Source organism: Lissotriton helveticus, chromosome 1_1 (genome assembly GCF_964261635.1).
Source record: "Lissotriton helveticus chromosome 1_1, aLisHel1.1, whole genome shotgun sequence".
NCBI classification, from domain to species: Eukaryota; Metazoa; Chordata; class Amphibia; order Caudata; family Salamandridae; genus Lissotriton; species Lissotriton helveticus.
This window is the reverse complement of record NC_136057.1, coordinates 1399840829-1399868609: the sequence shown is the minus strand read 5'-3', so window position 1 is coordinate 1399868609 and position 27781 is coordinate 1399840829. Positions and strand designations below refer to the sequence as shown.

The following is a 27781-nucleotide window of genomic DNA, read 5'->3' as shown; positions in this document are numbered from 1 at the left end:
CACGCCGTCGAGCTCTGGGATCTGCTAGACACCTCCTCCCCAGACGTGGCCTTCCTGACCGAGACCTGGTGGGACGACTCCTCGGCGCCCGACATCGCCATAGCCATAGCCATCCCAGACGGCTACAAGATCACCCGCAGTGATCGCGCCAACAGTATCGGAGGAGGAATAACCATCGTCCACAAGTCCATCCTCAAGGTCGCCACCCAGGCAGATGACACCCTCAACACCGCCAAACACCTGCACTTCCGGATCCACACCGACCCCAGCACCACCCTCAGAGGAACACTCATCCTCATATCCCCGGAGCCCGGGCTCAGTTCAGCGACTCCATCACCGACCTCGCCAGCACCCACGCACTCGCCTCCACGGACTACATCCTCCTCCAGGACCTGAACTTCCACCTCGAGAACAACCACGCCAACTCCGCCACCCTGATCGACAACCTCGGCCTCAGACAACTCGTCACCGCACCCACCCACGCCGCCGGCCACACGCTGGATCCCGTCTTCTCCACAGGCTCCCACGTCGCCTTCGACCACACCACCGAACTCCACTGGACCGACCACCGCTGCATCCATTTCACCTTCAAGAAACCAACCACGCACCACCGCACCAGACAGCTGCCTCGCCGCTCCTGGAGCAAAGTCACCGAAGACCAGCTGATCACCTCCCTCGCCAAGAACCCAGCCACCGACCCCACCAACCCAGATGCCACAGCCCGAAACCTCAGACAGTGGATCGGCAAATGCGCCAACACCCTCGCCCCACTCAAGAAACCCTCCAACAGCCACGCCAACAAGAGAGCCACCTGGTTCACCGCCGAGCTCCAGACCTCTAAACACGCATGCCGGAAACTGGAGAAGACATGGATCCATGAACGCACACTGGACAACCACGCAGCCCACAAGGACGCCACCCGCAGACACCACCACCTCATGAGATTAGCCAAGAGATCCTCCTTCATAGACCGCTTGGATAACAACGCACACGACAGCAAAGAGCTCTTCAGCATTGTAAAGGAACTCTCCAACCCCAGCGCCAACGACATCCCACCATCACAAGAACTGTGCGACTCACCAGCCATCTTTTTCCACCGCAAGATCGCTGACATCCACGACAGCTTCAACACCACAACCGCCCAACTACACCAGACTCCACCTCCCCTGTGAACACCACCAGCGCCAACCGCCTGACCTCCTGGTCCAACATCAACGCCGAAAAGACACGCAAGTCCATGAACTCCATCCACTCAGGACCTCCGTCTGACCCGTGCCCACACCACGTATTCAACATAGCAGACGCAGCCATCGAACCCCAACTACGAAGGTCATCAACATCTCTTTCGAAACAGCAACATTGCCGGAAAGCTGGAAGCAAGCCGAAATCAACGCCCTCCTCAAGAAGCCCAAAGTGGACCCCAAGGACCTCAAGAACGTCTGGCCCATCTTCCTGCTCCCGGCACAGGTCAAAGGTCATCGAGAAAATCGTGAACATGCAACTGGCCCGCCACCTGGAAGACAACAACATCTTGGACCCGTCCCAGTCCGGATTCAGACGAAACCACAGCACCGAGACAGCCCTCATCGCCGCCACAGACGACATCAGGCGCCAACTAGACAACAGCGAAACATCAGCCCTCATCCTCGTGGACCTGTCAGCGGCCTTCGACATGGTCTGCCATCGCACTCTAAAGCCACGCCTCCTAGAAGCTGGAATCCAAGAGAAGGCTTATGACTGGACCACGTCCTTCCTCTCCAGCAGAACCCAGAGCGTCCGCCTCCCACCCTTCCGATCCGAAGCCACCGACATCATCTGCAGTGTCCCCCAGGGCTCATCCCTCAGCCCAACGCTGTTCAATGTCTACATGGCCCCCCTCGCACAAGTGGCCCGCCATCACGACCTCAACATCATCTCCTACGCTGAGGACACCCAGTCCCTCGCCAAGGACCCACACACCGCCAAAACCAACCTCCACGAGGGAATGAAGGCCGTCGCCGACTGGATGAGGAGCAGCAGTCTGAAGCTGAACTCTGACAAGACAGAGGTCCTCATCCTCGGACCCACCCCCTCAGCCTGGGACGACTCCTGGTGGCCGACCACACTGGGAACAGCACCAACACCCACCGACCATGCACGCAATCTAAGATTCATCCTCGATTCCTCCCTCTCCATGTCTAAGCAGGTCAACGCCGTCTCCTCCTCCTACTACATCACCCTACGCATGCTCTGCAGGATCTACAAGTGGATCCCGACCGAAACAAGAAGAACGGTGACACAGGCCCTCGTCAGCAGCAGACTGGACTACGGCAACGCACTCTACGCAGGAATCCCAGCCAAATACCTACCACGACTACAACGCATCCAAAACGCCTCAGTCCGACTGATCGTCAACGTCCCCCGCCGCAGCCACATCACCCCCTCCCCGTCGACAAGAGGATCACCTTCAAGCTCCTCACCCACGCACACAAAGCACTCCACAAGGCCGGACCATCCTACCTGAACAGCAGACTCCGCTTCCACACCCCCACCCGCCAGCTCCACTTCGCCAGCCTCGCCATCGCCGCTGTCCCCCGCATCCAACGAACGACCTCCGGTGGCAGATCCTTCTCCTACTTCGCCGCCAAGACCTGGAACACCCTCCCTACCCACATACGGCAGACCAAAGACCTACTCGCCATCAGAAGACTCCTCAAGACCTGGCTCTTCGAGCAGTAGCAGCACCCCCCTCTCCCCTCAGCTCCTTGGGAGCCTCAGGGGTAAGTAGCGCGCTTTACAAGTACTCTGAATGATTGATTTCACATCTCTCCATCTTTTTCACTGTCTCTCTCCCTCACTCACATCTTCACAGCTCTCCAATATCCTTCTCTATCTCCCTGGTGTGTTTATACCCTTGATATAAATGAAGTATCCACCATCTCGTTCCTCTAGCGTCTCACCGCATCGGCATGAGTTGATACTGTATGAAGGAGGTTGACCGGGGTTGTATTTCACCCCTCAAGGCTTTCTGTAGCAAGACCGTGAGGATGGCAGTGCCACAGTTCTTTACAACACACTGACCATGAAGACAGTCTCACTCAGCTGGGTCTGGTGGCTTAGTGGACTAATACATCAACAGTAGGGGGTCTGTGTTTGACCTCATGGTCACAGGTTCAAATACCGGCCCACTCAGACTTTCATCCTTCTGAGGTCGATAAAATGAGTACCAATGAGTTGGGTAACAATAAACATCTGTTATTCAGCGCCAAGATACACTTGGGTGAACGCGCACTTTACAAATACATGTTATGTTCTCAAAACGGGAGATTTTAGGGTCATAATCAGGTTAATGGGAGACAAAATATAGCAGTCGGAATTTCCAAGTTGGGTTGTGAACCTCTGACAAAATTTTTAGACAAATCTGGTAGTAGGTTGAGAGTCCCCACGAGAATGGGTCGCTGGAACAGGCTGTGGTCTCTACGGTGTAGGGCAGCATAACATTTGCATCAGTTGTATGAGACCTAAAATGTTTAATGCCACATTTCTGCTCAATTTGAGGGACATGCACCTACTGAATATGGGACTTGTCTAGAACATAATAGTCTTGAATAAAACAGCGTAGAGGTAATACTTAGTTAAGAAACAAATGAGAGTAACTTGGGGTTAACTTTTAGACCGAGGTCATGAGGATAGATGAGATGGCTGTCAAAGTGGCAGGTGGTGTGCGGGGCCTGAAGAATGTAAGGTTTTGTCAGCATATTAATACCCTGGGGTCCTTATAAACCAATAACTCTCATGGCTCCCTGAGGCCGAAGCCAAAAAGCACCCCTCTTTTACAGCAGTATATGGGCCAGAAGGCTTCAAAAGCAGCTGTAGTGCTTATTTACCACCAGCTGTAAATTACTCTATGACAGAATTAGCCCAGTGTCCTGGTTGCCACCTGTAGGACAGACAATTGGTTCTCACTATTGACTCACGATTTTCTTAAAATAGAGGGCCCTTCCTGGCAACATTTTGGGTGTTAGAAATGTTATCGGTGAGAAGTTTACACTTGAACCTTTCAACAAGGTAAAGCAGTTGTAGCCAACTTTATCTTGTCAGTTCAAGATAGACTGCTCCTCTATTAAGTCTCTTTTGGCGCTAACTAAGAAGGAGCTATATACCACCTGAAGGTGCAATCAGTGTGGTGTTGAACTGGTCATCCGAGTTAATACATCAATCCTGCCATGAAATATAATTTCCTGGGCCATAGAGCGCGCCGACCTTATCTGAGCATTAAACTGAATCAAACTGTATGGGCTTTTGCTTTACCCCTGCTGGACCCTATAGGTTTGGCATTAATAGGTAGGGTAGACTGTAGATTGTGTAGAACTATTCTTGACATTCTATACACTGAATCTTTTTTGACCTTTCCTCCCTAATGATGATTAACTAGCATTACAAACAGACGTTTTAGCGGAATTAACTAAAGAGATTTGACATTGATTAGTGAATTTAAGTAATGTGAATAATTATGTATTATATAAATACTCGGAGTGCTTGTTTTCTTATACCAGGATGCTTGTTTCCAGTCCAAGGAAGACATGGCGTGGCAGTTCGGTCTGGACTGTTCCCACGAGTCACAGGGTCAAGACTGTTTTGCATATAGCTGTGTCTGAACTGGGGTGGCGTAGTGAGCTAAAGAATGATGATGGATTCAACCCAGATCTGTGACTAGAGGTGAGGGTCTGAAAAGTTTCAGCGCTCCATCCGTCATCTCCTGGTGTTTGCTTTGTTCCCCCTAAGTTGGCAGGGTATGCCCAGATGTGGGTCCCTTGCTTACTTTGCCACTGGATTCAAGCTAGCCTGGCTGATATGTGGTGTTACCCAGAAACCGGTCCCAGGATGCTTGTTTCCAGTCAAGGGAAGACATGGCGGGGCAGTTCGGTCTGGACTGTTCCCATGAGGCAAAGGGTAAAGACTGATTTGCATACAGGTGTGTCTCAACTGGGGTGGCAAAGTGAGCTAAAGAATGATGATCGATTCAACCCAGATCTGTGACTGGGGGTAAGTGTCTGAAAAGTTTATGCGCTCCGTCCATCATCTCCTTGTGTTTGCTTTGTTTTCTTATAATGTCAGTCAGTTAACACCTTCAATGCTACAGGAGATTTTTCTCCTGTGCTGCAAATGGATATTTACCATTGTTCATGACAAGGTCAGCTCGTCATAAGCACACATCCAGTGTACTGCATGACGAGCTGACCTTGTCATGAGCATGGAACAGGTTAAAAAAAAAATAATAACGTACATACAAGCTCAAAGGCATTGGCATTCAGGAGTGATAGACTGGGCAGGACATGGCCAAATTATGTGGTGGCGAACAATCAGCAATCCTGGGTATACTGATGAAATTCGGCACTGTACATACAATCACTGTGGACAAGCCTTTGGTGAATACAGTTAGGGTGTCTTCGGACTAAAGTCCATGATCTTACACTGTGGTCTTTCACCCACTTTTTCGCTCCACTCTAAAGCAGAAGGACTGCATACTGCTCTGCAGGTCTGCACCATCTGCAGGCCTTGTGCCAGGAATACCAGTCTGCCTGAGCTAAGCCCACTCTTAGCCAGACACTGCATGGTAGCCAAATCTTGTGCTTCACCACAGTCACCAATTTTGGCAGCCCCAGCCCAGTTAACTCGTACTACCCAGGCATACTGCTCTGTGCAGTAATTCGCTCCACCAGCGTGCACAGAGGGCATGCTTACACATGTAAAGATACCAAACATGTTTCTCATCAGTAAAGCACTTTTATTTCACTTTTCTTTTGCTGAGTACTTTCCCAAAATATGCTGCCAGGCTGTGCCTGCAAGGCCCATGAAGTAGTGAGGCTTTCATCTCTTGTCTGCTAGACAAGCTCACCAAGGAGTAAGTCTTTCATCTCGTCTGCTAGACGAGCCCACCAAGGAGCGAGTCTTTCATCTCGTCTGATAGACAAGCCCACCAAGGAGTAAGGCTTTCATCTTGTCTGACAGACGAGCCCACCAAGGAGCGAGTCTTTCATCTTGTCTGACAGACGAGCCCACCTAGTAGTAAGGCTTTCAAACATTGCCTGCTAGACAAGCCCACCCAGGAGTAAGGTGTTCATCTTGTCCGATAGGCGAGCCCACCAAGGAGTAAGGCTTTCATCACCTCTGCTAGACGAGTCCACCAAGGAGCAAGGCTTTCATCTCTTGTCTGCTAAACGAACCCACCTAGGAGTAAGGTTTTCAAACATTGCCTGCTAGACGAGCCCACCCAGGAGTAAGGCTTTCATCTTTATCTGATAGACAAGTCCACCTAGGAGTAAGGCTGTCAAACGTTGCCTGCTAGTATAGCCCTTCAAGAAGTGGGGTATCCAAACTTTGCCTGCTAGCAGAGCCTCTCATTTTGTGGAGGCTTATATTGAGATATAAGAGCTTGCTAGAACAGCCCTTAAAGGATTGGGTACTTTTTATTAAGCTGGCAATACCTGCTTGCTAGCACACATCTCCAGGGAAAGGGGGTTTCCAGTATAATAATGTCCTTGCCTGCAGAGCCCATCAAAAGAGTGGGCTTCCATCCCTTACTGGTACTAAAGCCCTTCAAGGTTTGACGGTTTCCAGCACTCCCCTGCTAGCAGCGTCCCCCAGGAAGTGGGGACGTCCATCCTTTGTCTTCCGGCAGAGTCTCTCAAAGAGTAGCTGCTTTCATTAGGCTTCCAGTCCTTGCCTGGCAGCAGAGTACCCCAGGAAGTGACGTCTTGGCTGCCAGCAAAGGTTGTCAAGGAGTGGGACTCCATTAAGGTGTCTGCCCATGTCTGCTACCCAAGTCCATCAAGGAGTGATAGCTTCCATCCCATGCCTGCTTCCTGAACCCCTCAAGAATTGACAGCGTCCAGTATTACTACTAATTTCCTTTACCATCAAGGAACCATGATTATTACAGAGTAAGCTAGCTTTTCGTTGGCCTTAGTTTTGTTATTTTAACTTTTTTTGTCTTAAAATACATTATTTATTTTTAGTTTGCCCGTCAGTTAAATACTGGGTCCTTACTGCATAAGGACACGTACCATACTTAATTGTATCTGCCATCCCACAGGTATCGGCCTTTAGCCTTCTGTCGATCACAGAGCAGGACACCTTCATGAAGCCAGTGTTTAGTCCAGACTCACCCAACGGAACTTGTTCAGATATTTGGCCTGTATGTTTCTGAATCCATACCAATCCTCCCACTGCTTGAAGGCAGACCACACATTTTATGACTATACTCGAGAATTTACTCACAATCCTTCAACGAACAATTAACTTCATGGCAAGAAATTTGGGAGAAATGGTAGGAATGTCAGTACTGTACTGCCTTGACAGAAAAGTACTAAAATCGTGAAAATTATATAGGATGGAGAGGCATCAGCAGAACTAAGTTATTGGGACTCCGTCCAGGAGCAAAATGTGATGCTGGGAGCCAAAACTGATAGTCCTAGACAGAGATGTCTATGGGTATTATTGCTGGAACAAAGGGGTGTGCTTTAAGTAACACCTGAATTGTTCTCGAGTGTGTGTGTGTGTGGGTTTCGGCACCAGATTAACTGTAGATTACCCTGGGACATTGTTGATCCATACTTAGAGGGCATGAGTGTTCCTGGTAAAGCTGGGGGGGCTGCCGTGCCTCGCTCATGGGTTCTCCAATTATGTCTGTCCAAAATTGGGGTATCCTGTGTTAGAACCTGCTCCTTGATCTCGGTCCACCCAGAATGAAGGTAATACATTGCCACTGACCCGAACCAACACATAGCTAAGAATCAGGTGTCAGACCCACGCCACCAGAGGTAGGAAAATGTGCTTACCAAATCGGGTCCTTGTTGATAGCATCATCGTATGCAAGAATATACAGGCAGAAGGATCCAACGACAAGAGCATGGGCCGTCGAGACACACCTAGAGAAAGAAGAACTCATCAGCACACAACTCAGCATGCTAGAAAATTGAATCATCCCCAAAACTTCTGTTTAAACGATTTTGAGGGCTAGGCTGAAAACTCATCCGTTGCAGCCCAAGACAAGAGATGGGCCATCTTACCTAGCTCTATACTGGTGTCTGCCAGAGACAGGCTTCTGATCCCTGTATACCTGTGCCCTTTGGATTTCGAAGCCTTGTCAAATTCAGATACTTAGCCTAAGTTAAGAAAATTCATTAACGGTACGTCAGCACAGCCAGAGTCTCTGAATTGTGCCCAGAATAGTTTTAGTTTTGTGTCTTGTGCAACTGCTGGTCACAAGGTCCACCTTCTGTATTCTGCAAATAGGAGCAGGCACCCTATCCGGCTTCTTAATGCCGCAATTGAACAATCTGTGTTCTCCCAGTTGTTCCATCATGTTTTAGTGCACAGGGAGTCTGTTTTGGGTCTCAACAGCAACAAGTAGTCCCTAATATTAAAACCTGCTTTGAAAGAGAATGAAATTGTGTGAAGTTGAGGAACTTCGCATTACACGCAACTGCAAAGTAGTCAATGTCATGGAACTACCCCAGCCGAATATTAACTTTACATGAACCCTTTTTTCACCAACATCCTGCACAGAACGCCCAGCAGGTTCCTGGAACAGCAACATTCTGCTGCTACGATTGACTTCTGTCAGCACAATTAGTCTCTCAACTTTTTCCATCTACCTTTTTTAGTAAGCCCGGGTGAAACTTTCATTACAGCAGCGTAATATGGTTCGAAATTTCAGCAATTCTGTGTTAAGCTTATTATGCGAAATCACAGAATTGACGCCACGTCACATAATTACGCCCAGGTCACAGCAAACGTTTTGCACAATCCCACGTGAACAACGCAAATGAGCAGCTGCTGTTTGCGGTGCTTGAGTTTTTTGTGCCTTTTTAGTGGCTTGCGTAGATATTTCACTCTAAGCTGTAGTACCAGATGCCAAATTTGCATTTTGTGTAACTAACATAATTTTTTTACGCAAATGAAGCTAAATATTGCAACCCTTACTTTTCAGTCTTATCTTACTTTCCACCCCCCTGTTAAAGAAGTCATTAAGGTGTCACTAATGGCGTGAGCAGCTTTAAACTATCCAGGTCTCTATCACGGTAACTGGAATAAATGCAGGATCCTGCCTGACACCATACACCTGACAACATACCCACCCACAGCTCATCCAGGGCCACACACCCCTCAAACACTACCACATCTCATCCAGGGTGTAAACACGGCTTGACGCAGAGCTCCAGGTTATGCAGATGGTGTTCAGTAGACCATATTCCTTGTGAGTCTTTAACTGGGTTGTTGGTACAAGTGTGCAGTAGAGGTATCATCTTTCTCGCCATATTAAGGCATTAGTGTTAAAATAAAACAAACAAGCCCTCACCTGACCCGGATCTTTAACCTGAAAATTCTAGACACAGCTTCTTCAGTGCATTGTTTAGGATTAGTGCCTGGCTTTGTCTTTGGCTGCATAGGGCTGCACTGATGAGCAATGTCTTCTGAAAATCAACTGCATTCCCAGGTTCTTAACCTATATTCAATAATGTCACTGCTGTATCCTAAAGCGGCTTTGTCAGGTTAACTGTGAAGTATACAATTACACGTTGAAAGGATCTACCCTATCGTTTACGTCTAGTTACCCAGTTTGTGGTACCCATAACTTCCCTTTTTCTCTCTTATGAGGGACACTAGTGTTTCGGTGAAAATAACACAAAAAGCTGGGCAAAAACTTCCCGCCCAGAGAACAACCTATTCTGGTGCAGGTCTGCAATCTTGAATCAGTACTTAGAAGCTTTAAAGCAGCACGGTCTCAATTTCCGGCCTTTGGGCATGTTGCTGATGGTGACCATTTTTTGGGAGGAACATTTTCTTGGTATTGCATCATCATCTGAAGTGACAATCTGAACATAAAGGTTGTGTTAAATTTTAGACATCAAGAAGCACTTTAGCCAGACAGTGGGCAGAGACCTGTGGCAGCTAAACTGCCGCCTGATAATGTAAAAAGTGGAAGCCCCACTTTCCAAGCTCTAGAAAGAGATGAAAATGTCACATACTTGTATACCAGCAGCAGAAAAAGGTTTCCCTTTGGTTCTCCTAGCTTGAAGGAAGGGCCAGCAACTCCCAACATTGTTTATCCATGCTGGAAGGGCATAGTCATGATACATTCAATATTCCACCAATGTGTGAAGACTGATTTTTTCTAAGGTAACAAACCATGAAATCCAAATGACCTTGCTATTTGTTTTCGTAAATTTGCTTTTGGTATGGATCTGTAGGATTGTGAATGCAAAATACCCCGGAAGTGACTGAATGGTGTAACAAGATATTTTAGTGAGCAAACTCCCTGCTTGGTGTCCTTTACCACATCATCTAAATGCTTGACACTCAAAGAAGCAAAGGCAGTCTTGAAAGAGTTTAAACGATGGCCTGTGCGGATACACAGAGTGCTGACAATCCACTATGCTATATTGTACTACAGGAACCTGGGGCTCGATAGTAATAATGTCTTGTGCATGAACCCTACATGCTATATTCTCTTTAAATAGCCCACTCAGCCCAGTTACCTTGTTTCAGATTCCTCCCTTGCTGGCCACAGCCATCTTACCTGGAGTCCCATTCGCACTTCTTGCCCGCCGGCAGCTCCAGGTACCGCTGGCTCAGCAGCGATGAGAGGTGAGGGCTGACAGCTGAAAAAAGGAACTGGAAGGCTACAAAACTGGCTGCCACAACGCAGTAACTCAACCGAGTGGTGTCCTCAAAGTCTGCGCCAAGCCTAAAATGGAACAGGAGGTAAATTTGCGGGTCAGAGTGGTGCAGTAGAAAGTAATGCATTGTTCACAATCTCGTCCTGAAGAAAAGAAGCCCAGAGAAGAGGCAAGTACAGCGCACCTTCATTCCTTTGATGCAAGCGCTGTATATACTACAAATCAGTGCAAATGTCACACACAGAAGAGACGTGGCAGAGGCAGGTGTAATGAAACCTTCTGCCAAACCGAGAACATTGTACATTACAGACAGAATTGGGACAACACACGCAGCAACAATGCAACACTGCAGCGCGCACACAATAGTTACACCATAAGCAGCAAAGTTCAAAGTTTATTATGATTTGGCTCTCAATGAGGGCCACATAAAAATACATACACATTAGTATATTAATAAGAGTTAAAAACATCACACGCCAACAGGACCAGGCACAAATTATTTACAAGTAATCCAAACATCAGCATCTCCTGTAAATTCATTAATAAATATCTAAGAACTCTTTAAAATACTTAAAAATTCTGGAACAGAACATTTCGTTAGGGGGACAATAAAGTGCAAGGAAAAACATGTTTACATTTACAATTCCCAATTGTAAGCAAATTGGTTTTATCCATTTTTGACGCAAAGGGAACAATACCGGACAAATGAACAAAACATGGTTAAGCTCTTGAATAGCATTATTACAATGATTGCATATGGGAGAAACTCCATACCATTTTGCTAAAAGTGGATTAAGTGGAAGTAAATTATGACGTAAAAGGTACCACATTCTACGGACTCCATGCGGAATATTCCAAGTTAAGTATTGTTGGGCTAATTTTGGTGTGTAGGTTGTAACCAGGGTTTCCTTTTCTTTAAGCTTTCTTTGGGCAAGTATATCCGACTTATAACAAAGTTCCCAGGACATACTTTTTAACTTTAGCTTTAACTCTAATGGAGAGAGCAAGAATAACGTGCTTTCATCCAATTCAAGCAACGAGATCGCTTTTCTAAAATTCTTTACCAGCTGCGAGAACTCATTAAAGTTGCCCAATAATTCCTTTTTTAAGATTGCTCGTAAGGTGCCTGGTTTACCTCTAGCTAAACAGGCTACCCATCTTACAAGGGCAGCCAACCCCTGAGCCCAACAGCTTCGAAGTCCGAATTCCAGCCTGCATGATGTGGTAGAGCAGGCAGAATTAAATGAGGAGATTTTCCTTAGTACCTTTCCTTCCATTTTATGCATGAAACCCCATTGTTTCAAATCCACTAATTCTATTCCATAAAGGAGGGTTGCAGGTATTTTCGCTCTAAACACATCCAGGCATAAAGAGAAATGCCTCTTCCCAGTAGCTTTATACAGAGAACATAGTCCCCTTCCATGGGCCATTGCTTTTCGTGAGCTATGTTCAATGTGAGGTTTCTCAGTAAGATTAGCAGAGATTAATTTGCCTAAAAACATGTAGGATTTAACTACCTCAAGTTTTTCTCCGTTAATTAACCAGTTATAGCTACTAGATCTGCACTTCTTCTTTCCAAAGATGCACATAATTTTACTTTTAGTGCTATTAATTTTCATAAAGTGTGCATCGGCGAATTGATTCAATGCATGAAGACGATTAGCGAGACCTTTAGGGGTCAGGTCTAAAACCAGTATGTCGTCCGCATACATTAGAATCGATATACCTGTTCCTCCGATTTTCGGAGCTATTCCCTCACAATCTGCAATTGTTGTTGGTAAATCAGCCATATACAAGGAAAACAAAGTGGGTGCCAAAATACAGCCTTGTTTTAATCCATTCCGGGAAGGGATCGATTGGGAAAGACCCCTTTCACCGCCTTGTAACACCTTACACCATGTGTTCGAATGTAGAGCCTTGATTAAATTCAATAAATATTCCGGCATACCCAATGCCGCCAACTTTCTCCACAACGTAGGACGATCCACCTTGTCAAACGCCGTGGAGAAATCTATAAATGCTACGTATACGCCTCCCCCCCGTACACAAGCATATTTATCCATTATTACCTGTAACGATGTTAAATTATCTAACGTTCCATGTTCTTTTCGAAAACCTGTCTGTTCCATAGGTATAATATTGTTTAAATTTGCCCAATCTGTTATTAAAACCAATAAGAGTTTAGCAAAAATTTTCCCTATTGAGTCTAATAAGGCTATTAGACGATAATTAGAGGGATTATCCCGGTCACCTTTTTTAAAAATTGGGATTAGGATACTCCCCCGCCACGATTCGGGGACTGTTTGTGTCTTAAAACACGCTAAAAATACTGGGAGGAGAATCCTGCTCCAAGAAATTATATCCTGCTTAATTATAGACATGGGTAATTCATCGGGTCCCATAGCCCCAGAAGAGCGCATGCTCTTTATTACGGAAGCAATGGAAAACTCAGTAGGGAGTTCCATTTTAAGATCACTATTAAGCCTTGGATCCCATAGATCCACCCCTGCCCCATTTGGCGCGTATAAGGTGGTTACGAATTGGGTCCAGGCATCTTCCGAAATAGCTATAGGAGTGGACGTTTTTACAGATCCACATCCTTGCCTTATTACGGACCAAAACTCTCTAGAGTTTTTGCGGATTGATACCTCTCTTAACTTGATCCATAAATTGTCTTCTTTTTCTCTTTTTAACTTGGATCTCAATCTTACCCTCCTTCTTTTTAGTGTAGCTAGCTGAGACTCATTTTCCCCTGATCTATTAAGATATTGCTTTCTGACAAGTTTATTAATCTCGATATTTAATTTTAGTAAGGGGCTAGGAGAATAATATTTCTTTTTGTGATTTCCTGTTATTCTAGCCATTGCAGTGACTTTTTTAATGAGAAATTCGAGAAACAGGAATTCCCTTCCTTGCCAGTGGTCAAGCTCCATTAGTAAATGGGTGAGGATGCTTTGTACGTTCTTATTGTTAGTAGATCCCCAATAGCATCTATCTTTCTTATAATTAATAGAAAAACCTCTATTCTTTAAAGACCAGAGGCTGGATACAGGGGGAGTTAGAGAGACAGTTAAGTTGATGACTTTATGGTCACTCAGGAGGGTATGCGAGATCACTAAATCTTTAAGAAAAGAGAACATATCGAAGTCTGTTATTACATAGTCTAAAATGGATTCTCCCTTAGTGGAGCCATGTGTATAATTAGCTGGAGTATCTGATGGCATTCTGCCATTTATAATAATTCCCTCCACAGAGCTTAGTTCCCCAAGTAGAATCTTGCCTCTTTTATTAGTTTTTATTTTAGTGGGCAGAAGAGCTTGGGGTATGTTATATACTTCTTCTTTTACTTTATTTCTAAACACATCTAAAGAGGTATTAGACACTTTACAATTTAAGTCCCCCACCAATAATAAGTATGGAGGGTGATCGACCTCTATTTGTTGTTGTACATAGGAAAACATACGTTTTAAAATTATGGTAAAATTATCTTCAGGGGGAATATAAGCATTTAATATTATAAGCGAGGACCGTTGAGCAATGGAGTCTAAATTGGTAATGGTTATGGCTTGGAATAGGTTACTCTCGTCTTTGTAATGTGAGAAGTGCCATTGCAATGCATTTGATAATAGGCAAGCAATTCCACCTTTAGCATGACCTTTTTTTGAAGGAGTGGCAGGGGCCTCTAAGACGAAGTAATCATTCCCTCCATATGGAAGATTTTTACACCATGTCTCCTGAATACATACCACATCTGCATTCAAGGAAAGAAGAAAATCAAATTTCTCGGGGCAATTAGACAAACCGGCGGCATTCCAAGAGACAATTTTTATACCAGTGTTAAAGATGCGAAGCTGGTTTTTGAATTCCCGAAGAGGAATTTGAAAGAACTCCGGGTAACCAGTTCCACATCGAAATGTCTTCCTTTAGGGGATTATCTGTGCTACCAGGTACGGGAAGTACCTGGGAGACCATTCGTTTACCCCTGGAAAGCCAGATCTCTAGGTCATTATTACCCAGTGAAAAATCATCATGTCCAGAGGTCAATTTTGTGTTTCGTTCAATCGAGGATGAACACAAATTGTTATTAACAATGGGTAGCACGTCAATTCCTCTACATTGAAAGGCTTCGGCTTGCTGAAGAACTAAGTTAGCAATTATTTTCGAGTAAAATTTTACCCTTGTTCTTTGCCCATTTATAGATCTTATTAGGAGAACTAAATCAATATCGTTTGTTGAAATCAACTTTAAGCTATCTATTTCTTTAAAACAATTAAGTAGCCAGGATCTATTCATTTTTAGATCAAAGTCAAATAATGGGAGAAAATCCAGTGTTAGAGTATCCACATATAAAATAGGGCTTTTTGCAATCTGAGGTATTACATTCCTGACTACCTCCTTCTGAGAACAAAAGGTGGGGGCAGCTGGATTAAATACTGTTGTTGTTGACAGCACGTGTATATTATCATCGGTACTTGTTGAGTGATGATGAGCCAGAACATTTACCATTGGGCATGGGGCCTCCCTCTTCATAGTTGGTTCAACCGGGGTATTCCCACATTCTTCCTTAATAGTACTTTCAACTTCCACCTTATCAGAAATGTCTGGAGGAGGGGTATACTCTCTTTCTATGTGAACAGGTGTTTCCGTTATTATTTGTTTTTGAAAGATAATTTGTCTAGGTCTTTTCTTTTTATATTTACGTATCTGTTTCCTATTTTTCCCTCTTGATTTTGTTTTAGCAGCCCGAGGAGTCCCAATGGGTCCCTCAGGCTCCTTTTTATCCAGCACAAAAATAGGAAAAAGATCATGAGCCCCCATATGTGGCTCTTCAGTCACATTTTCTTCCTGAGCAGCCAGTATTGGTTCTGTACTCTGGAGCAAGAGGGATGAGGAGGATTGATCAAGGGCCTTATGAAAATCTGCCTCTATGATACCTCCCGATGGGACATTTCCCCTCACCTCAGTATTTTTAACGGAATCTTTTTGTACAGAAAGATCAAGGTTAGCAGATTTAATCAAGGGATTAATCACATTTTCAACAGTTTTCGCATTTTGTGCCAATAATGCCTGCAATATCTCAGTAACCGAAGACAAAATACAATCAGAATTTACAGCAAATTTACCCATTAAAAGTAGTATTGAAGACAGAATTTGCTCTAGGGCAATAAGTGACTCAGAGATGGGTTTGTCATTGTTTGGATAGCTGGATGATGTTAAAGCACAAATCCCCGATAAATTAAGATGCGGGGATTGCATACCACTCTGTGTAGACAGATTATCGCTAGATTTAACAGAGGGGGTACTGCTATATAATAGCAGACCAGAGGGTGTTTCTCCACAGGGTGTTTTGTTAGCCGCTATATGTGATAAAGATGTCTTATCTACATATCGGCCACAGAGTTCTAAGTCAATGCTAGTAGCTATTGAGACATCACCCTTAGCTTCATCCAAGATATCATTTCCCTTAAGATCATTATGGCCCAAAGTTTGAGATATCATCAAAGGATCAACGTCAGCCACATATACTGGACATAGGGGGAGATTTCCCTCATTTGTCTGACTCACGGACCCTTTTATTTCTACCATAGGTTCCAACAAACAAACTCCCTCCACATTTGGACAAAGATCTAGTTTAAAAGATTTATCTTTAACACTTATCCTAGAACTTTCTAAGGATTTATTCAAACTTTTCTCCCAAATTTGAACCAATTGCTTCTGGCCCTTCATGAGATCAATAGTAGCTTGTTTTTTCCTCAAATGAGTAGAACCCGGTAATGTACCAGGTTTCTCCATTACGACTTTCCCAGAGCGTAATTTCTTTGCCTCCATAAAGCTATTAGAGGTAAAAGTATCAGGTCCTACAACAAAATTCCCAACATAAAACTAGAGCGAAAATTTAAAATAATAAATAGCCACAGGAGATGAGGGCGTGAGACAAACCTGCAGAAGAGAATTTTGTGACAAAGGTCCTATCGGCGTATTTACATACCTTAAATAAATATATATGGTACGGCACGCAAAATCACTAAGAAAACACAAAATCCAAATAACGTGGCCCAGCCCGGCCTACCTCGGCCACTGAGGGCCACAGAGGGCCCGCCCTTTGCCCGGGCTTAGCCCGGCGCCGCCCGCGCGCGTTCCGCGGTGCGCGTACCTCAGGCGCTAATGAAGGCAGGTGAGGGGGGGCGTGTCCGGTACAGTTCGTGTTACCAGAGGCTTCTGGTTAATGTGGTTTCTTTAGACCCAGCGGTCAGTAGGCAGTTCCTGGCGAGTGTTTCCCGCGAAGCGGGAAACGCGAGCAGTAGTCTCAATCAAGCGCTGCCAAATGCGCTAACAGATGAAAAGCGCTGGGGCGGCTTCGGCGCAGCAACAGAGCAGCATCCCTCACAGATCGAGTATACAATATATGAATTCCGGGTACACTGAGTATGTACATTCTATCTAGACCATCTCCTATGCACACTCAGCTAATCTTAAACTTCAACCACAGCGGATCAGCGAAATGTCATAAAAAGCTGCACCGAGGTCGGATCTAAAGGCTGTGGACCCAGAGATAAGCTTGAAAGCAGAGATCAAAGTACAGCTGTGGTCAGATCCTGGAAAAAGTATACGAGACAGGCGTTGAAGTGAAAGGAAACTGCAAGATATGTAGGTGAATGCTTTGGTTCAAGAAATGCATTTCTGTTCAGATCTTCCCTCGTCTGGCCACAAAAATACAGTTATTCTAACATCACTTCCGGCAGTGATGTTTCAGTGTGGCATCAGCTTATTGCACTGATGTCACAGCCTTACATCAAGGCTGACATTTTATTTCCGAACATATATTATCGTCTGACGACGGGTTTCAGCACTAGCGTCATGAACTAACATTGCAGTTTTACGTGCGATTCATGTGGTGTTGCCACAACCTAAACTGAGGATGCAGCCTAACATCACCGTGTTGTGAAAAAAGCATCACAACAATGGATTAGGATTACACTTTATTTTAAAAGAAAGACATCTGCAGTGTAGTAGGAGGCCCAATGTCAGTATCAAGTGTAAGGCGGCAAGAGGGCAGCCTCCAAAAAAAGCAGATATCCCATCTGCTTGCCTCATCTTTCTGCCACCCCACATAGAAGACGGTGAAATGCAATACTACCAATTTCAGGACCGGTATCTGATGTGGCTTGGTCTATGCACAGTAAGCAGGAAAGGACCTATAGAATGTTTGGGTATGCTGTGTCACCCAATAAAAATAACTCAAGCAATAAAAGTGACAGAAGAAACATTGAATGCAAAAGCATGCAAAAAATGTTCACCCCATGCACTGGCAGTCCACTTAAGTGTGTGGCTAAGTGTATATTCCTTTATAGAGAAAAAGTACTCAATTCACAAAATGTGTTAATGTGCATCCTGAAGGTTACAGTGTTGGATGGGTAATTCACAAGGGTCCCCAAACGAAAGCCAACCAACGGTTTTCCAAAAGTATCCCTGAAAACCAGTACAGTCACATGTTTCCAGGTATACACCTACAATAATTCTATGAATTCCATTTGTTCGTGTGAAAATGAAAGCACATATTGGCTCATGAGAAAATCAGAAGCACTTGGACAAATGCTCCTTGTAACAATTTATATTTTGCATGGGGAAAATATTTTTTCTCATGGGGCAATCCTCACTCAGATACCCCTCCGTCAGTTCTGGCGGGGTGTACACTTCCCCTTAAAATCACTTAATCTCCCCGTGCCTGAATGTGTAATGTAAATACGGTGCTAATGTAAAGCGCTCCAATACCTTCGGGTCGAGTTCGCGCTATATAAAAAGAAAAGCAAAAAAACCTCATAGGGCATTTTCGCCCCGTAATGCCCACTTGTGCGAGTGAATCCCCTAACACGAGAACTCTTGAAAATAGCAAGCCTGGTTAAGCGTTCATAAAAAAGCCAGCTTGTGTGTGCAATCAAACTTACACACACAGAACTGGGCCGCAGGTAACTTCTATAAAATATACTTAGTCACGTTTTAGGAAAAATAATCATTTGTGTAGCAGCTCTTGTTACCGTTTTTTTTAAAATAATTTCGTAATACTGCATGTTAAAGGGTTTTTGTTACCTAGGTCAATGGTATTCAACTTAGCAACAGTGTATGGGCAGCCTGATCCTGCCCGGTCAGAATCCGAACTTATCACCTTCAGGTAACACATAAATCCCATCAGTTCGCACAAAACTCATCTTAAAATAAGCGTGCCTAAAAGAATGTTTGTAGCTTCAGACTTTTTAAGTCATCAGTCAGGAGCTGTTGACAGACTGGATATATCTGCTCTCTCTCTGTTTGCTAAAGACCTATTCAGAAATGGTGGCAAGTGCTTTGCGTTGTTGGGTACTAGCTTACAAGTTTGAAACTTGCATTCTTCCCTATTTATACAACTCCAATGTGTAAACTAGGAATACATGGTATTTGTATCGCAAGTGGAGCTGAAATACATAGAAACTGCACAGATATTGAGTACTTAGATTTTCACAAAAAGACACTTTGATATATAGCAATTCAAATCAATTAGACCACAAAGGTCTAACGTATGTCTTTGAGGGTCATAATTATGGCATATTTTCAGGACAGACCTATAGGATCAATTTCCATACAATTAATCTCAAATAACCTCACAAAAGCAGCAATTAACCTGAAAAACAAACATAGGTTCTGCTCTTCTGAACCTATGATGGACACCGCTGATATGAAAAATACCATTTGACCTTTTTCTTTATCATCTTTTTTCAGCTTATTATTGTTTTCCCTCCTGATGGGTCCAGTTACTGAGTTGCAGTGGATAGGCTACATCCTCTGCAGTGTGAAATAGCAGGGATTCACATAATTTCCAGTATGACTTATTTTACCTCACTGACTGAACAATTTATGGTTCTGGAAACAGTTCTTGGGAGCAGGCTGAGATAGCACAGGGTTTTAATAATATTATTTTACAATCAATTTGTCAGCTGATGGTGTGCCTTGAAGTAGGCGAAACCCTACCTCTGGGTTGAGGAAAGTCTACTCTGTTTTTCGATTCTGGCTTTTTAGAGTGCTAACTAGCCACAGCCTGAACAGGCAACCACGTTGCTACCCAGCAAAGAACCTATAAGGGAGAATCACCAGTCTCATAAAAACCTTCGGTCTGACCAGCTCCTTGCAGTTTTGTGAATTGGAAACAGAAGTTGGTTTCTCCTCAGCTACAACAGAAGAATGCACCACTTATTGCAAAAGCTCTTCCACTGAGTCTGCATCTAAACTTCAGGAGTGCTGATTATCACTCACCATGTATTAGTGATCTATCAAAGGAACATGAGGCCATGGTCCCACTTTCCCTTTTGGCTTCTGGTCAGTCTAGTCCTGCCCCTCAGAAGTGGAGGATATGGCCCCTACAAAGGTCGTAGAAGCTGTGTCGAAAGTAACTGGAGAAGCAATATAGGATGATCCTTGGAGACGGACCTGTAGAGAGTACCTGTTGAATGGCATGGTAGACAAAGAATGACCATGGCCCTGATTCCTGTCTTGGCAATGCACAGCCTATGTACTAGATTCCACAAACTCTGTTTTGTTGTAGGTTTGTTTTAAAAAGTTACAAGCATACTTTGGGAGCAAGCCTCTTCTTATGGGCTCCTGGTACAAGAAAGGGCAATAGACTAAAACTAACTAAACAAAATGTTTATCTTTGTCTCCTAGCGTTGGCCCAGCTGATCGAGCAGTACCGTCTTCATTGTCCGCTTTATGATGAGGACATCCTGATCCTGCTTGATCTCTGCAGAGTTCTCGAGACACAGAGGAGGGATGCAGTGGCACTGGTAGAGGTCTGGACACCACAGAGGACGGACATCCACATGTAATCGGGCCCCTCAGACTAGATTTCTTGATGACACAGGACGTCCAGTGTTTGCCCAAGATCCCAGTGCTGCCAGTGATACCAGGAAGATAACGTCAGCAGACAGCTATGCTTTTCCCATCCACCACAGACTGCCTCCTCTTCCCCAGCACAGCCTACAGCCTGCCAAATTCCCACCACTTCCATACTTTAACCTGGCCTCCCTGATGCTCAACGATGAGGTACTGGAGGATGCAATTTCACCAGTGGTCTAGCTCATATGTGGGCGCCTACTGGTGAATGATGGAGGCAGCTAACCATCTCCCAAGATGTAGGGAAAGGAGAGTTGAATTTTGGAGCAGCGAGCTGGTCATTTATTTGGCGAGTGCAAACTTCTTGCCTCCTGCTGCATCCCTTCTTTCCTGGAAGCTGACATGTTGTTCTACAGGCATCCTAGTAACAAATAGATTGCAACTTTCATTCCTCGTCAGCACCACTTACTCCTGATCTTGGTTAGGACCACGGTGGACGTAAAAAACACTGTCCCTAAACAGGACTCTGGTTATTTTCTAGTGCAACGTACCATCCTACCACTAAGTATCCAGGAAGGTAGAAAACTCCAACAGAGAGAATTTATGACAGAGTCATCCTAGAGCTGCAGAGATCGAGGCCACAACGCTGCTGGACCCTCACTGGGACTAGCATGCTCCCTTCATATGGGTGCTTCTGATGATCTGAATTAGGTTGACCTCAGATTCCTGGTGACAGTTTATTTCCTCCTTTATATTTTGGCCTGCTGGTTTGCAGAGGAGTATTGATTTTTAAGTACAGCATATGTTGCTTGTGTTTTAAATGTCCAATTCTGTAAACTCAGTACTGTGTAAAGAAACCAAATGCATGTACTTGTGTATTGGTCACTCTTCTTACGTAAAGCGCTCAGACACCCTCAAGTCTTGAACGTGCTACATAAAAATCGAAATAAAAAAAATACATTGTTTGGGGGATTGTGTCGCAGTGAATTCAAGGCAATTGGCTTTTCCAAAATAATGATAAGACTTAAAACACTACTCCTCCACTGTGCATGGCCCCTCAGACTGCACTTCGCCTGGCCAGATTTTTAGGAATTAGAACCTTCTCCCCTGGACTCTGTTAGGAATCTGCGTATAATATCTAATACTGGCCTCTTGTTTGAGCAACAGGTGAAGGCAGTTGTAACGTCAGCTTATTTCCATCTTTATTCTCTTTGTAAAGTCGGTCCCCTCGTGGAACACAATCGGAAGAAGCTCTTAGTACAGCCTTACAGTTACTGTACTACCACAAGTATAGAATAGTATGGCTATTTACCTGAATATTTCAGGTGCATTACTATCACATTTGCAGCAGTTATAACAGGCAGATAGTTGCTTGGTATTTTTGTCCTTCGTTATGATGTCTTCATCATCTTTGATATTTGCTACAATTGTTGGTTATCAGTGGTTCATAGACAGCTCCCCATCAAAAGTCTGTGTTATTTTTTTAATTACTTTTGTCGGATTTCTCTCTGATCTACTACACTCTGCAGTACACAGCAATCAAGTACGTAGGCCCTCGTGACACCGGCAGCTATTAGTCAATTTCAGTAGTGTTTGTTTCAAGAGACATATAGATTCATGGAGATTCTCTGTTTCTATCAACGTGCATGTGTGGAAGTTGTGACTTGGTATTTAGTCAAGAATTTCGAGTGATTTTTGCCACTTTCGTGTCTTCGGCCAGTTACTCTATTGGGAATGCTTATGCGTGTGTGAACTGTAACTAGGTGATTAGTCAAGAACCTCTCTTAATTTTGCTGTGGTACTAATAGAGTAATGAGTACTGTATAAGGCAGGCGCCATGGGAAATTCTGTTAAGTCTGTATTTTCTTCAGTTTCGTGAAAGCATCAGAGAAACAGACCTGGCCTCTAGCCTGATGGAGTAAAGTTTCTCACCAAGTATTTCAGCATATTGTAGGAAGCCGGTGACCAGTTATTGCTTCCTCCAAGCATGTGAGTCTGATAGTGGGCTTCAAGAGATCTATGACTGCAAAATGGTAATGGTGTTAAGCACGGTATGTAGGTTAACAACCCAACGAGACCTTTCTGGCAGTTAGTGTCTGTATATCTATGGGATACTGTTGTCTGTATACAGAGGCGCAACTAGAGTCAAATTTCGGGGGGGGGGGGCTAAGAAAAAATTTCGGCGGGGGGGGGCTGAACCTTTAATCAGTAGGCAGAGTGGAGCTGCAGGGGCTCTTAGAATGGGTGAAACAACAGCAAAGCCTAATTAACATTCAAATGGTCTTTTAAAGACCTGTGAAACGTTCGGGTGTGGCTGTGTGTGTGTGCCCGAAGCAAAATGTAAATTACGCCAGCATAATTTTTGTAATTTCAAATTACACTTGTAACACAAAACTCCTGAAATTAAACTGCGTTGCATTGCAAAATTACAATGCAAACAGCCAAAACGCAAACAACTGTTGGCAGCAATTGTTTTTTTAAAACATTGTTGTGCATGAAATGAGTCTTCATGTCAAAAACTGATGCAATAAAATATTTTGCAATAAAATATAGCACTAAATGACAGCTTTTCATTTACGCACAGTTTGCCTGATTTTCCTAAACGTTCACACAATTACTCGAAACCAAATTATGCTAATTTCACATACTTCCAGGCTTGACACCCCTGGTACCAAGACAACATCAGGTTTGAGAGAATGAGGCTCATTCTAACTGTGGAATGCTTCCGCCAATCCTCCCAAGTGATGGAGCGAGTGAGTAGATGGTATAGACACCGCAATTTCACTTTGCATGAAGGTGGATGGTGTTGAATGTTTGAGCACAACAACAGAGCTGCACTGATCCATGGCCAACTCCTGCCCTCAAGGAAACCCCGTCATTCCTACATAGTACATAGCCCCAAAGCATTGTGGGGCACTGGGATGGACAATTTGTTTAAATAGTTTCAGACGAGCCTAAAACCACTGTTCCGTGCTTCTCACTGCAGGCAGAACTTTGGAGAAAGGGAATTTATTCTCTTTGGTCTAGGATAGTGGCTTTTAAAGACTGCAGTATGCTACTAATTTCAGTGACAGGGAGACTTACAAATCCTTCCCATTAGGACTCTCGGCTAACAACCGGCAAAAACACTGTCAGCATTTGCCTTAAGTCACCCACTGTCCTACAGACCCCATATTTAACAGCTTGCTCTCCCTTTCTGAGGCCTTGTTGGTTACACTGGCACTAGTTCCCCTGACCTGGAATAAGTGTGAATGTTGAAAAAAGGGGCTAATATTCTGAAGATCTCAGGGGATCACTGATAATTAACCTGATGCCACAGCTTCTATGCACTTGTTGAAGTGCATGGAAGAAGGAAACTGCAACCCAACTTTGCTGAATTAGGCACACTTGTTCATTGTTGTCCTTGACTTCAAAAGATACCAGGCTAGTAAAAGTCCCTTTCTATCCAGCAATGTTTTGTTAAATCGTTCCTTGTCTTTGAGAATATTTAGTTAACAGTCATGCCCGCTAGCATGGAGAACATTACACTAATCCTCCATAGCCTGGTGAACTAATTCCTGTTGGAGATAAACAGATTTGTTGGCTGGATGACACTACCATTTTCAGACTCAACAGGACATCACACGTTGCAGAAGGTTCTGTTCTTGTACTTCCTACTAAGGTTGGGAGAAGTCTTTTCAATCTGGTTCAAGGATTTTAGTACCTCACACATGTTGTAAGCCTGACAAGCTAAAAGCCCCGCAACGAGGCAATATAGAGATTATTCTAATGTGTTCAACCACCAAGAACCAGACAGCAGCGATGGCATGGCAGGATTAAAAAAAAAAAAACATGCTGTGGGCTTCATCACCAGAGCAGAACCTCGGCCAGGACAAACAAAGGCCATCCGATTTAGTGTGCTGGACATCGGTCTGCAAAAATGAAATCAAGCAGTTGCTGAAGACACTGTGTGGATCTCATTCACGGACAATGCTTAATCCTGACCGGATGCAAGTACAAAAACGGTGGTGAGCTGGCTGAACAACGATGGGCAAAAGCATCCTAGTATGCATCTGACCCAAATATGTACCTTGAGAGGGAATGTCACTGCTAGACCATAGAACAAAAGGGTTTGCCATGGTATGGACACTCTAGAAGCTTCTCTGATATCTTCCGATGCAAGGTCCAATGTGTAAATATACCACAACCTACTGAGCTTGTTGAAAACAATAGCTGTAACAAATTCCCTGCCTTTCTGTCCTTAGTAGATAATTGCGGAGAACATGGTTAGAAGCATCATAAGGCAATGGGAGTAAACTGATCTCGCCACCTAAATGTTCTTATGCAATGCCCCCTTTAGTGTGTCCAACATTAGGACAGCCCCTCTCCTGTGGGACTTGTATTAGACCTAGTCACCTGCCTCCCTGTGCACTGCGCGAAAGTGTCAAAGCATGGCTTGCACTTGAGAGCTCCTCAGCCCAAAGTATGTGAAGCGTCATGTTGTATCTGAGCACACTGGTAACGACAACTGGCTTCTACATAAGGGATATGAACACCTGGCACCACATGCGCTCATTTCTTCCATGCAACAGTGATAATTTTGAAAACATATTGAATTGAACCGCAGTGCTGAGGGGAATTTCTATAATTTAGGGTAGCTTGAGATGCTCAATGAAGAGAAGCCTCATGTCAAGTGGATTTGTTTTCAAAGAGCAAAAGGGCGGCTGTGTATTTGAACAATCTCCTCGTCCACAGGAACATTACCTTTTCACCTACTCTCTTGGCAACAACCTGAAGGCATTTGACCTCCAAGAGCTAATCAGACAAGCGTAGTGCACCGATTCAGTCACCTCAATTATAGCCTTTCAAGTGGGATTACTTGATCAGGCTTTAAATTGATTTAATGAAGGATTGGAATTAGTACACAACACTCCCTAATCCCCATCTATCAAGTTGGGCTCTGGTTGTGGGGGGCCTACGTTTGTTGTGTTAGAGCACAAAGGAACCACAAAATCAGAGGCTGGAGATGTGTCACTAGATCCAGCATATAACTATGTAGGGTGTAAAAAAAGCTGCAAGGTGTGTGGGATTGTCATTCTGGCTTCTCCCACAAGAGTGCGTGGCACAGTCATACAAGGTGAAATCACATGATCCAACGTTTTCTCATGACTGTCATTCTGTTTACTTTCTGAACTGGCAAAGTAACAAGATCAGGTGCACATTTCAGCTCAACGAGCATCACTAACTAGACACCCCGAAAAGATGTTAAGCACGTGATACCACTGCAGTAATATACCTGCCCTTCACTTCCCCCAACAGCTGTCTAGCTGGCTCAGTAGCCACCTGCCCCAGCTAATAGTTTGCTCCCTCGCTCAATGGCAACTCGCTTCTGCTGTAGCTATATATATATATATATATATATATATATATATATATATATATATATATATATATATATATATATGTTATCTTATGTAAAGGTGTTGTACTCTACAGAAATGTACACGGCTACAACAGCTCCACATTTTAATCATATTCTCCACTGAATTTTGCAGACTTAAGTTCTAAATGGGCAAGAGGAAAAGAGCAGGATTATAGAATTGCCATGTCTCCTCTGAATACTGCACTTTGCTCCAATGTTCTTTTTTCCCCTTACCCGAGACAACAGCACCCAATATTTGCACTGATTATAAAACCAGTTTGCTGCCCTCTTAATGTGCAAGATATAAAACAAATGCTTCTCTGGTCCACAATGCAGAAAGATGAGAGCACCCAAAAGGAAATGGACTGTAGACCACTCAAAACGTGCATTGCTCATACTTTACTTCCATGTTAGAGATTTTAACAGAAAATCATAGAAGATGAATGGCTATCGTTTATGAAAATAAAGCACTATTTCTACTACCTGTTTCATTAAAAAAAAAGGTAACGCTCGTCTAAAACTAAGACCAGTGAATCAGATTTTAAATATAGTTTAATCTAAATATCGCAATGGTAGCCCGAAATCATTTACATACATTTATTTTTCAGCTAATGCTGTTCGTGTCAATCCTTCTTACTAAAATAGCAAAAAGGTGGCAATGGAAATCCCCCTTTGCACAAGTGCAAATTTCAATAATATTGCTCCAGCTAATCTCTCTTTTCTTTCTCATTTCTTCCCCTCTGACCTCTATTGCCTATACCCTTTTAATCTCAAATCTTTCCTGTAATCCAGCTCTCATTTTGACCTTTCTCTATAGCATTCTTTTTTCTCCACGATCTATCCTTACTCTCTCCCCAATCTCTTCTTCTCTTCTTCTCTTCTTTCCCTACTCTTACCATCAACTTTCCTTAGTTTCATGATATCTCCTGTGACTACCCTTGTCACTCTTTGTTACCCTGGTCTCGCCTGTTGCTCGCCTCTTACTCCTGCGGTCTCCTCTTTCCTCAAACTATCATCCTGGTTTTGGTCTCTGCTCTCCTTTATTACCCATTCCACCCATTCTCTGCCCCTGATATTTATGCCTTGTCTCCCCTGATCGCCCCCATCCTACTCTATCCCTGACGACTCATCCTCGTCTGCCCCTGATTTTCCTCCCTGGTTCCCCCATTTTTACACCTGATCTCCCCTCTTTCTGGGCCTCGTAGTTACCCTCCTTTTGGCCGAGCTCCCCTCTCTCTCCGCCCCTAATCTCCTCCATTCTGTGCCCCTAATGTACCCTCCTTCGCGTTGCCCCGGATCTATCTTTATTTTATTTTCCCCGGCTTTACCAACCTTTTTTGGCAGAGCTTCATTCTTGGCTCCTGATCACCCCCCACCTCCCAATTTACTCCCCCCCTAGCTCGCGCCTGTATCGCTCCTCAGAACCCTCTCCTCAAGATTTCCCCCCGAGCCCTCTCCTCGATCTCCCCCTTTGATCTCTCACGATTCCCAGTCGATTAATGGCAGTCAGGTGCCCAGCCTCCCCATCCCATGCCGCAGGCCCCGCACTCACCAGGCTGCAGTCAGGGGGCCCCCGGGGGCACCCCGGGCTGGCTGCATGGCCCCCTTCCAGCTGCTCCTACTCTGGCCGCGCGCAGCTCCGTCTGCAGTTCCAGGGGCCGGAGACACGTCACCACCAGCGTGCACGCCTACCGTGGGGCGGGCGCGCCAGTCTGAGGGCCACGCCCCTCGTGCTGAAGCCCCGCCTACAACCGAAGCTCTGAAAGCGACAGCAACCTGTGTGTCGCCCTGCAGGGATCACAGATCAGAGGTTGTTGTCACAGGAAGCACAACATTCATACTCGCGTCATAAGCT

General features: G+C 44.6%; 1 protein-coding gene across 1 annotated transcript in view; it reads right to left on the bottom strand.

Annotated features, from left to right (window-relative positions):
* The window catches only part of LOC144826035 (TLC domain-containing protein 4-A-like), a 159253-nt gene extending 131679 nt beyond the window's left edge, over window positions 1-27574 (bottom strand). The window contains exons 1-3 of the mRNA XM_078684329.1: window positions 27479-27574; window positions 10565-10732; window positions 7821-7910 (exon numbers count right to left, since the gene is read on the bottom strand). Coding sequence (XP_078540455.1) covers window positions 7821-7910; window positions 10565-10732; window positions 27479-27525 — 305 coding nt within the window. The 5' untranslated portion in view covers window positions 27526-27574. The remainder of the gene's footprint in view (window positions 1-7820; window positions 7911-10564; window positions 10733-27478) is intronic.
* Between the last annotated feature and the right edge of the window lie 207 nt (window positions 27575-27781).